The sequence below is a fragment of the Strix aluco genome, chromosome 2, assembly GCF_031877795.1.
Source record: "Strix aluco isolate bStrAlu1 chromosome 2, bStrAlu1.hap1, whole genome shotgun sequence".
In the NCBI taxonomy this organism is placed as follows: Eukaryota; Metazoa; Chordata; class Aves; order Strigiformes; family Strigidae; genus Strix; species Strix aluco.
In genome coordinates this window covers 64,971,539-64,983,622 of record NC_133932.1, presented here as the reverse complement: position 1 = coordinate 64,983,622, position 12,084 = coordinate 64,971,539, and the positions used below count along the sequence as shown (strand labels likewise).

The 12,084-nt window shown below is 35.7% G+C and overlaps 1 protein-coding gene across 1 annotated transcript in view; it reads left to right on the top strand.

The window, feature by feature from the left end:
• The window catches only part of VWA3B (von Willebrand factor A domain containing 3B), a 66,561-nt gene that overhangs the window by 45,310 nt on the left and 9,167 nt on the right, over positions 1-12,084 (top strand). Inside the window, 4 exon segments of the mRNA XM_074816911.1 lie at positions 6-121; positions 2,940-2,990; positions 5,767-5,986; positions 11,270-11,390. Of these exon segments, the coding sequence (XP_074673012.1) occupies positions 6-121; positions 2,940-2,990; positions 5,767-5,986; positions 11,270-11,390 (508 nt within the window).

The following is a 12,084-nucleotide window of genomic DNA, read 5'->3' as shown; positions in this document are numbered from 1 at the left end:
AATAGATGCTACCTTTGGCCCATGTCAGCAACAAGAAGCGGATCACACTAATTAATCCTCAGGCAGTGAATCCTGATGCCTATAAAAAGAAGCTGGAACAAGCAATTAAATCCTATGAAAGGCAAGTCTGCTTATCAGAAATTTATCATGTTTGCAGTCTAATTTCAGATTTTTCTTATGTAGTGGGTATTTGCTCACACATGCTTTGCTCAATACTGGTAATTCTGCCCATTGACACACTTTAATCCACCATCAACCTGTAGGAGAAATGTTTATTTTCTTCAAAAAATAATGCAAAAGGAAAAAACAGGTAATAGGCAAGGAGATAATAAATAACATGTTGCTCGTATTATGTTTGTTCAATGACAAAAAAAGATAAATTCTTTTACTTTCTGGGCATAAATCTGAAAGCAATAATCCCTGGGGAGGAATCTCCCTGAAATGTACAGTGCTAGCTAGACTTCTAACTTACAATTAAGCTCCTAAATCCATAGACTGGCAATTAAATTAGTGGCCTGCTTTTTGCTGCCAGCTGCCTAGCACCTAAGTATGGATGCAAGAATATAACTGAGGAACCTACAAGACATGAGCATTTTTTTTTTTTTTTCTGAGACAGATATGTTGTGCTTATTAATTAAAAGTTGGTAAAAGCACATCAGAAGTGAACAGGACAAGGACATTAGGTTATACATAAAAGAATAACATAATAGAATAACATAAAAGAATAACATAAGTTATTTCTTTCCTTGATGTAACTTTGTGCATTTTTTTGAAGTCATGCAATTATTTGACTACTAATGTCATTCAGTAACCTTGTGAGAGCTTTGACTAAATTGTTTTAATAAATATCTTTTTCAGGTTGTATTCTAATAACATTTACAGATGTAATTATATGACCAAAAACCCCTTGATGACAAGTGTTTAGTCTTTGTTTTCTGATGAATTCCACTGAAGCCCTTTAAGTTTTTTTTTCCCTCTGTAGCTCTATGATCATACCAGTTCTTTTTAAAGCATGTAATAGCTCTGTTTTTCATTTCCATTTCCTATCCCTAAATGTATCCATCTTTTGTGATAAAAATCAAGAATTATGATTTACAAATGCTGCTTGCTATGTCTAATATTAATGAAATTCAGTGAATAAAAATCTGTTGTTTTTGTGTGCTCTGTCACTGAGACAATACTGTTATCAGGCTGATGAAGAATTCACAGAAATCTATATTTGTCATTCATTTTGACATAAGGTTCAAGGGGTGTATATTTAATGGTGACTTCTGAAAAAAATTCAAGTTTTTCATTGCTGTGCCATACCATTGAATATTTTACATTTATTGACTTCAGTTTTTGGGGAAAGAAAAGTGTTTTCTGGTTAAACTCTGATGATCTACTGACAGCTTTTTCACAGTCTCCCTTAAACTTTGGTGATTGGGAGTACTGTTTACTTATGACCCCATAGAGGTCAATGAATCCGTGTATTTACAATAGAAGGATTGAGTTCCCTACTTCTGTGAAAGAGGTGTATGGAAGAGAGAGCTGCCTGAAGATCCTTATAATCAGCAGTGTAAAAACAAGTTCTCATTGCTTTTCCTCTACATGTGAAACAGCAACCCAATCCAATTTATTTTGCTATAAATGCCACGGTATTTTTCCAGTAATTGAATTTACAAAGGCTGCAGTTCAGCTCTGTGAATAATGATTGGTCACAAATTTATTCTGACATCTATGGATGAGACAATACATTAGGGCATGCAGGATTCAAGAACAGAAGCAAGCATGACAATATCTTCCCCATACGCAGATTGACAGATTTAGAGGGAGAAAAAGTGGTGAGGGCAGAAATTTTGTGCTCTGACAAAGAGAATATCCAGTATTGAAGGAGAAAAACTCTGGAAGCTTCAAAATGTGTATGATCTTGTATAGCCAGAAGCTTTTACAGATAAGTTAGTTATGAGTGTGCACATTTAAAAGTATAGAATAGGCAGTTGAGCATGCTGAGACTGCACATTGTGAATGAACTAAGTAATTTACATTCTAAAAATGCTGGGGTTTGGTTTCTAGTAGATATGAATCATCAAGAAATTCATATTCAAAATCTGGTGTTAATGAGCTTTTTTGTACATGCACCAGTAAATCTGGCAAGACTGTTAAAAATCTAATGGTTACAATCTGAATTTTTCCTAACAATGAATTTATTCTTGTATTTCCAAAGCAAGTTTGGAAATTTTTCTAGACTTACAGCAGTTAGAATCATCAGTAGAGGTTTATTTGTATAGTATGAAATGAGTAATGGCTTAATTGTTTGAGATGTTAATAGAGAAAAATGTAAACTAGATGACCTAATGAGTTTATAATTTATGTCTAAAAAGCAAAAGTGGAAAGTTTAGTGGTGTTTTTAAAAGATCTCAGAACTGCATTGCTTTGGGATAATCACTTCTGTTTTCCTGTCAGTAGTTTTTCTTCATAGCCAGAGTTTAATGAATAGAAATCTGAATGGCACAACTGAGGGGTTATCTGAACAGAAAAAAAAATTAGCATCGCTCTCCACATGTCTTCAGGCTACAGTTTTCTGAAACTGTTTAATTGGAACAACTGTGCTTAGCTTAACTGACATTTAGTCAGTTCTGTTATTTGATTTAGCTTGCTGGTGCTGAAGAGAACCATCCATAGAAAATCCTGGCAGGAAGCAGCAGTGATTGCTATTAATCCTTCCGTGACCCTGAAATAGTCATGCTGCTACTTGATGGAAGATGCTGTTTTCCCATCTTCTCTTGCAGTTGATCATTTCATAGCTGAATGAAAAGGATACAATTTGATGATACAGTGCTCTTTGAATACAAATCAGTGCAGATATCTTGAGAAACTGTGTTTATTTGCTAGTTTTGAGATGATCAGATGCACAAGGAACTGCATTCCCTCAAAAACTGCTTTGCTTTCTTTAATAGGCGCCTAAACCTAATTATTTGGAGAGCACTATCTCAGGAGGAAAGAGACAAGTAAGCTATCACCTTTTGGTTTTCTAACTTACCTCTGAAAGGCTAGTCATAAATATTTGATAATTTTTTGTCACTATTTCTGTAACCAACTGGTTTTATTTTCAAATATTTCATAACTATACCTTACTCTCAAAAATGTATACGTGATATGGAGTAATATGAAATTCTGGACCTTCTTCTTGCAGTGCTGATTAATTTTAAAGGGAAGGACTTGCATTCCATTTGAATGGTGCCGGTCTAAATCAGTGTCAAGTGGCAGGGCCTTGGTAGGGCAGCATGTCATTGCCTTTGGCATCAAGGTAAATCTTGTCTCATCCTGTATAGAGCACTTCAGTGGCTCGTTTGTAAAGGTATAATAAGCACCTTTACAGCTTGTGCTGGAACCGTATATCACACTGTAAGTTTGTAGTACTTTAACTAGCTTATTTCTGTATATTGATTTAGAAAACAAGTGACTGTATAAACAGGACTGACATCAGTGAAGTTAGTGTCTGTTTCCTTCAGAGAATAAAGTGAAGATCAATTAATGAAAACTGAATGGGTGTGAAATATTCCTAGGCAGAAAAATGGGAATGAAAACTAGAATGCTTTTAAGAAAACTTAATCTAATGAGCAAAAAATACACAGTTCTGTCATCAATAAAGAGAACTAAAACCCCATTCTGGTGCAGAGAGGAAGTGAAAGCTGCTAAACAAAAGAACAGCATATAATTAAAAAAAAAAAGAAATAGATGTCTGTTGATAGACAATGAGTTGTAGAGTACAGAAACTTGACAGGGTGGTATCCAAAATATTTTACTGTTGGTAGCATATGGCCAATTATGTATATAAGGAAAAAAAAGTCCTAGCAATTCCACAGTCTGCTGCTAGAGGGGCATATTAAAATTATTAATATTGGTGCATAGAAATTGAAATATTTGATCTATTTCTTTTCTGAATTTACAATTTGAATGATCACATTCATGTATTACAAAAGGATGACAATATACTTTCAAAATTAGTAATCCAGAAGGAGAGAATAATAAACAAAGTCTACTAACTTCATCACATGAGTCCTGAAATAATTGATTGAGGGAATTTCTGGTTCACTAGTATGTATTAAAATGTTACTAGGGAAATCCAAATTTACTGGAGAAGTGGTAATATTATGCTTGTGTTCAAAATGTTTGAGAGGTCCAACTCAGGAGATAAGTTAGCTTGTCATTGATTATAAATTAATAATGGATTCAGGTAATAGAGAACAAAATCTAGTAACTATACCAGTCAGGTTAATTTCAATACAAAGCAGTTCCTGAGGAGCAGAGAGATAGCAAAGGGTAGGGCAACACGATAGGCATCACCATGGTTGCATGTGTTGGTAAGACAGACACTTAAATACTCTCTCCAGTTCTAGCTTTCACATTTTTTTAAATGTTGGCACAGCTGTAGAGAAGAGCCACAAAAGAAGAAGAGCTACTTTTTGAGTTCTAAAATGAAGTATGTTACTTCCAATTGGAGATATAAAGAATTCTACCTGTTCTGGATTTTGGAGGGTTTGGTTTGTTTTTTATCAAGATGACTGTATCTAATTCACCTTTCGGTTTATAAATACCTTTATAAAGGTGTGTGTAGTGTGTAGCTTCAAGCTGGCTCTTTAGTGGACATTTGCATAATCAATCCACTGGCATGGATGGAAGCAAACTCCTGATCACTGAGTAAAATTGAGCAGTGCAGAACTGACATAGGAATAAGCAGCAGGAGATTGTATCTTTTTTATGTGATCAGTGAAGACTGATGTGGCAAATCAGGACACTAATATTTTAGATTGTCTAGATGCTTGCCACTTCACCCTGGCTGCTGCTCCAGAATGGACAGGGATTTCCATAATTTCTCAGTCGTATCTGCAAGTTCTTTATTGATGCCTCACATATTCTAGGACATCTAAAATGGCACCAGACATCTATGCTCAGCCACTTGAATTGCTCTGTATGTGCTGGTTTTGGCTGGGGTAGAGTTAATTTTCTTCATAGTACGTGGTATGGGGCTATGTTTTGCATTTGTGCTGGAAAGAGTGTTGATACTTCAGGGATGTTTCAGTTATTGCTGAGCAGTGCTTACACAGAGTCGAGGCCTTTTCTGCTTCTCACACCACCCCACCAGCGAGCAGGGTGGGGGTGAACAAGGAATTAGGAGGGGACACAGCTGGGACAGCTGACCCCAGCTGACTAGAGGGGTATCCCACTCCATATGGCATCATGCTCAGCATATAAAGCTGGGGGAAGAAGAAGGAAGGGGGGGGACATTCTGAGTGATCACTTTTGTCTTCCCAAGTCACTGTTATGTGTGATGGAGCCCTGCTTCCCTGGAGATGGCTGAACACCTGTGGGCCTATGGGAAGCAGTGAATGAATTCCTTGTTTTGCTTTGCTTGTGTGCACAGCTTTTTATTAAGCTATCTTTATCTCAGTCCATGAGTTTTCTCACTTTTACTCTTCCAATTCTCTCCCCCATTCCACCTGGGGGGAGTGAGCAAGCAGCTATGTGGGGCTTAGTTGCTGGCTGGGATTAAACCCTGACAATGTCTTTCTATGAGATCTGGTTAAGTCAGATGTGATTGTTTGACCAGACACAGCAGTAGCTGAATGAAACGCGATAAGTTGTGGCATACAGAAGATAGATTGGATGAATCTTATGTTTTATTCTGCCTTTATGCTTTGTGATTCTATTTGTAAAGTACTGTTAAAATTAAAATTCTTCCTACTTGTGATTACTAATTTTTAAAAAATATATTTTTTTAAGATTTAAAGAGGATGGGCCAGTCCAATATATGCAGCATAAAGAAGCTTTGCTGGGGGCTTTAGAGAATTTGGGATGGCCAATTTCCTTTGAAGATGTAATATTGTTAGAAGATGAGATACTGGCAGCTTTAACATATATACAACAAGCCTCTGATCTCCAGGAAGCTGTCAAAAAGGAAACTGAGAAAAGCTCAGAATCACACATAAGCAACAATAAAAAGGTAATAGATTGGAAGTGATTCCCCCCCCCCCCCCCCCCCGCAAATATTCCTCTTCAGTATGTTCTTCTGGAATAATTTTTTTCCATGATTATAGCTGATAAAGTAGGCATTTAGCATGATGCTATACAAATGGATAGAGGAAAGAAGGTAGTTAAAAAGAGAGCAAGCTTTCAATGACTTTTTTGAAGTACCGGTGAAGCATAAGTTCTGGAGCTGAGAGACCCACAGAAATCAAGCCTCTTAGAAATAAATCTGAGCAAAGTATCTTTATCTTCTCTGCAATGACAGCAGAGATCTATATGAAAGAAGAGAAAGAAGATATATTTTAAAGGCAATTATGATATAAGATTGTGTTTGGGTTAATATTTGATAAACAGGACTAAAAGTCCTTGTAATGTTGGAGTAATTCACTGTAGTCTTCTGTGGTATCTTTCTTGTAAGAGAAAAAATTGAGAGAGGATGTGGGATTCAGCTTCATATTTGGACACTGAAATTTAGCTGTCCATAAAATGTAGGCATACACGAACTGGTGGCTAATCTCACAGTGTTGTCAATGGTGTCATGGCATCTGGAGCTCATCCTGAAGTGGTATCCTACTTTTGGCAGGCCAGAGTGCTCTCTCCACTCCATTAATACATTAGCAGAAAGTAGTATAGCTAGTCTGAAACTGTGGTTGAAGTTTGTGATTTTTGATCGAGATATATATCTCTGTCCCCCAGATGAACCTCTGAGTTTACTTGGAATGCTATTGAGAGGTTTAATGAAATGCATATGGAAATACATGAAGCAATAAGTATAAAACTAAGGCTAGTAAGTTATTTTAGGCTGCCCTATTGGAAGAGAGAACATACTTTTTCATTTCAGCTTTTTCTGTGGTGGTATATATGGTCAGGAAACATATCTTAGGTTACAATATTGTATTCTCCTATTATTATTTTCACTCTTTCAGAACATTCTTAAAAATGAATTGATTCTACCTTGATGGTTTTACCTTCAAGATATAAGTATGAATTCTCAGGGAAATTAAGAACACACTTTTAAGTGTTTAAAAACAATTTAATCTTCCTCAGTGGAAAGATTTCTGTATACACTATTGATGCTTTGAAATTCAAAGTACTTACCTCTGAAAAAACCAAACCATTTCTCTTATTTGGTTTCAATTTTTTTCATCTAAAAGCTTCATTAAACAGTGCTTCACTGGGAGCTGCCTCTGCAGAACTGCTGTCTAGGTAGAGTCTATGATAATATTAAAATAAGCAATCTAGGAAATTAATAAGAAAGAAAAACTTTTCTCAGACCTCTAAGTTCTAATAGAGAATAAGTAAAAACAAATAGAGAATTAATCATAAAGCTCATATATTATTATATTCCTTTTCTCGTTCATTGTTTTATATCATTGGGTGAGGGAAACTACTCTTTGACTGAACTTGAAGGTGCGGTTGGCTTAGTTGCAGTGAATGCTGAGGAAAGTCCTATGCTTTGTATTATGCAGGAAGCATAATCAAATGATCATACTAGTTCTTTTTTGCCCCGATGTATGCATGTATACGTATACAAATATGTGTATATATATACATACATCAATTTGAAGAGGTAAGATAAGTGAAACTCAAACGAGCACAGTACAAACCTATACTGAGAGTTCTTAGCAATAAATGGGGATGTACAGTTGGAATTTACAACTGTAAATTATGCCAAGTATCCATATTCTCTGCTTATCAGAGTATATGGCAAAAATATTTTGTTTTATTTGACATTCATTGACTGAGATATACCTCTCATCAAGATCAACAATAGTTTTCATGATGAGCTGTGGCCTTTTACATACCATGACATAAGTTATAATAAATTATTTCTGTTGAATGGAGTAGAATATATTATGGTAGCACACGCCATGTATGAAAATAAGTGATTATGGAAAGGATCACATTCAGTTTTCTGTAGTTTTTGAGAATTATTTTCAATTAAGACTGTATATTTGAAAACATTTTGATGTTTTAAAAAAACAGATGATCTTGATTCATTTTACATTAGTCTGAAAATATTACATTGCTAATACAGGTATTTTGATTATGGAATTACCTCTGCCATATAATGTCCCAATACAAGAGCAGCAGAAATATGTTCATGTTTCATCTGTTGACTGTAATTTTACTGTTGCCTTGAAACAACTAGTGTGTGCTCTTAGACATGATGTGATTAACACTGTACAGTCACTTATCCTGAGTCAGCCTGCTTTAGGAGCCTAATCAGAGCACCATCTTCAGTAATCGCTAATCTGAAACTGAAAGGCTTTAAGAGTGAGAGGCAGAAATACAGATGTAATTAGAGTTCTGGTCATGTGATGGAAAAAACAGAAAAAAACTGGGGACCCCTTTAAAAATGCTGTTGGAGGTTTTTCCAACTGAGATTTCTGTCTATAAAACGGATATAAAAAAATAAACTGCCAGCTGAAGTACATGAAATAGCTGATATGGCACTGAATGAAAATTGTCATTGCGAGATGGTAGAAAAATCACAATCATCCTGGAGGTCTACTCAACAAAGCAGACTTTTAAATTCCCCTTAGTTATTAGCTTATAAGGGTTCCTAATTACTGCACATCTTCTTAAAAGATTTTTGGATGTCCTTGCAACAAGAGCTTTCTGTTAAGCCTACAACTGAATTATTGGTCTGGTTATCCTCCCTCTGTGGTCTGATCTTCTCTGGGAGTTGTATTCAGGCTACTATGTTTGCACGTATCTGTGGAAGATAGGGTATGCCAGTGCCTTATTGGAGGAGGATGAAGTAGACATCCATCTGCACAGGGCCATGAGATGACTGAAGACCTCTAGTGATGCAAGAAGTAAATGCTTTGGGAAATGAGCAAACACATTTAGTTATTATCAGGCAAAATATAAACCACTGAACGTTGATGATTACCCAATTGGAGGGCTAATTGTAGACTGTATTTTACTCAGTTGACTCAGTTGCTTTTGCTGTACAGATTAAAGCATGGGTTGACAAAAATCTTCCTCTTCAGGCTGTCATTCGGCTTTCATCTAAAGATGTTAAAAATGAGGAATGTATTTACTTTGTTGTTGTTGGGGTTTTTTTTCCCTAATAAGTAACTGCTTTGACTTAAGTATGTTTTCTATTTTGAACTTGTCAGGGATATCAGTCAGCCATCATTTCTTATGATGTATTTTTCTCACTGAATTATAAACTGTTTACAACATGATGTCACCTACTCAAAGGATTTTTCAGGGTCGCCTACCCACTTCTCATTAGACCACCTCAGGTCTACTAGGGCCATGGTATTACTATTCCCCAGGCACGATAGCTTCCAGGACAGTTTTGTGCATTCCGTTAATGACTGTAACATTTTCATGTAAAGTATTTCTTTCCCCAGTGTTATAATCTGGCCTTTGAGAGTGACAGAGAACATTTCCTCTCATACTAAATATTTCTGTTTCTGCATATGAATGGACTTCAGATTCTGCAGAGAAATAAAGCTGCATTAATTGCTAAGGATTAACTCTCATTAAGAATATACTTTTAAAAGTACTGTGTTTCCCTGATGAGCTTGAAAGTGCAAGGCTTACACTTGTTTGTGACCTTGTTGAATGGTCACTATGTGATTAAAAATAACTGAAAATAGTTAATAAGCATAATGTGTTTTGTAAAGCATGTTTATTTGGGTGGAAAGGGACCTCTAGTGGCTCATTGAGTCTGTTCTTTCTGAAAAATGTCTTTCATATACAATTGATTTAATTATGCCTAATGAAATATTTATAGTTGAGACTTGGTTCTTTACAAGAGTGGAAATTCTGGATCTCCCTTGGCAGTTTCTTCTATTTCCTGGTGTCCTATTTCTTTCCTCATTCATCCTCACTGTTTAAGGATCACTAATCACTGTCTGTTGGTACCTTTTTTGCATTCATATGTTTCCTAGACAGCTTGGCACCCCCTGCCTTTGTTCTTGTGTCTCTTTAGGGAGACAAAGGAAAACAAGCATCCCAAATAGGGCAACAACAAAAAAGTTATAACTATCTAGAAATCTTTGGTCAAACTTTCCATTGTCATCAAGTGAAGTAACCTGCTGGACAGATAAATGTGTAGCTACAAAAAGTTGGGCTTGTTGCCACTGACAGCCTGGGAAAAGCAGTGGTTGCTTGGCTCTGGAGATGTCAGGACTGTGAAAACCCAAAGTTAGAACCAAGATACGTGGAGATCTGTGGATAGTCTTCCTAATTGTTCTCACTTACAGTAGGAATTTAAAAATGCAGCAGAGGTAAACAAAGTCTCCTTCACCTCATATGGTTTAATTCATTGCCTTCAACAGAAGCAGAGCTAAATGGAGTGAAAATCCCTGAGAATCAGACAGGGTTCCTTTGTAATAAAAATACTGGAGAATGATACCCCAGAAATGGGCACTCTGACGGTGTTTGGGTCAATCGTGCTGAACTCCTCAAGGCTGTGTGAGAGGAAGGAGAGATGGATTTGAATTTAGACACTATTTCTGAGCCACCTGAATTCTGCAGGCCTCGGCGTCCTCATTGTGGATGCCTGCACAGTCTTTAGTATTTGGATTAATGCGGAGTGCTGGAAGTTGCCCAAGTTATTAGTCAAGCATTACAATTTAGTTGATAATAAATATTCAGCAGCAGCTGTCCCTTTGGAGCCTGAGGAATTAAGTAAATGGTTTACCCAAATACCTTTTTGTGTCTGTGGAGCTGTAAGTCTTTGCACTCAAATCAGCCTTTGTTATGTTGTATTTCAAGCAGTCAGTTAAGCACTATGAAGAGCCTCTGGTTCAGGCTGAGTTTGAAAAACAGAAGTGTTGATATAATTTATATGCTATAGCGGTATAGTAACTTCAAGATTTTTTACTCTATATTTGATTTTTTAATCAGTCTTTCCATACAGTGAGGTACTTCTAATGAAAATGAGATTACTGTGAAGACTCACCTACCTGGACAGAGTGAACATGTATAGCACCTTCACTTATTCTGCAAAATCAGTTGATTTTTCCTTACCTCATCCTTGAATATGAATTGTACAACTTTTAAAGTTTTTTTAAAAAAAAATTTTCATCTTTGATGATCTTCTCCATGAGTACTTCCTGTAACATTGCTTCCTCTGTTTATAACTATTCTGAATATTTAAAATAATTCTGGTTTACTGTGAATTATCTGCAGAGGTCATAACATTACATTGCCTAAATTTTTAATTAATTCCAAAGGATAGATTGAGGCTGACTGGCTTACCTGTTGTAGAAAAAATAATTGTATCAAATTACAGAGACTTGAAGAAGAAACTGTGAAGTCAAAGTCTAAAAACAGACATAAAGGCCAAGTATTTGTGATTGACAAAAAACAAAAGGTGATTGCAAGATCAGACATCACAGGATTTTATTATCCAGGTATATATTTTTGTAACATTTTAAATATTTTTAGAGTTTCTTAATACTGATAAAACATTTGTTTTAGTCATAATTAGCTACTTCTGCCTTAATCAGATTTAATATTACATGTGCGTATTCATGAAAAATGAATATATATCTTGTGTGTGCATATATGTACATTTATAAAAAGACGTACATTTTGTAAAGTTAGAAAGCAATGATACATTTATGTAAGAAGAGTATGGAGGGAAATCCTTTTAAGTAACTGAGTATCCAAGAGTATCAACCTATCTCTCTTTGATGTCTCCCTTGAACATTTCTGTTGAGTGTTTGGCAAAAGCCAAGCACATGCACGCGCGCGTGCATGTGTGTGTGTGTTGTCAAATTCTCTAAATGCTTCTGCCTTTTCGTTGAGTTTTGAGACAGAATGATTAGTAGATAAAATTGTGTTCTGTTGTTTCATTTTGAAAAACGGTGCGTGTGTGTGTTTCATTTTTGTGTTACTTCACTTGTTTGGTTTTTTAAATTACATATTTTTAACTGTGGTAATAGTTTCATTATGTCAATAGCCATCCTCCTGATCAGTGTACAAATTTCAGACATGGGCTTGAACGTTATTCTTAATTTTATTTTTATGGAATTATTAGGAATGGTTACTAAGACTATATATTTTTAAGTATAAATTTCTCTGTTGCCCTAGCACAGATTACCC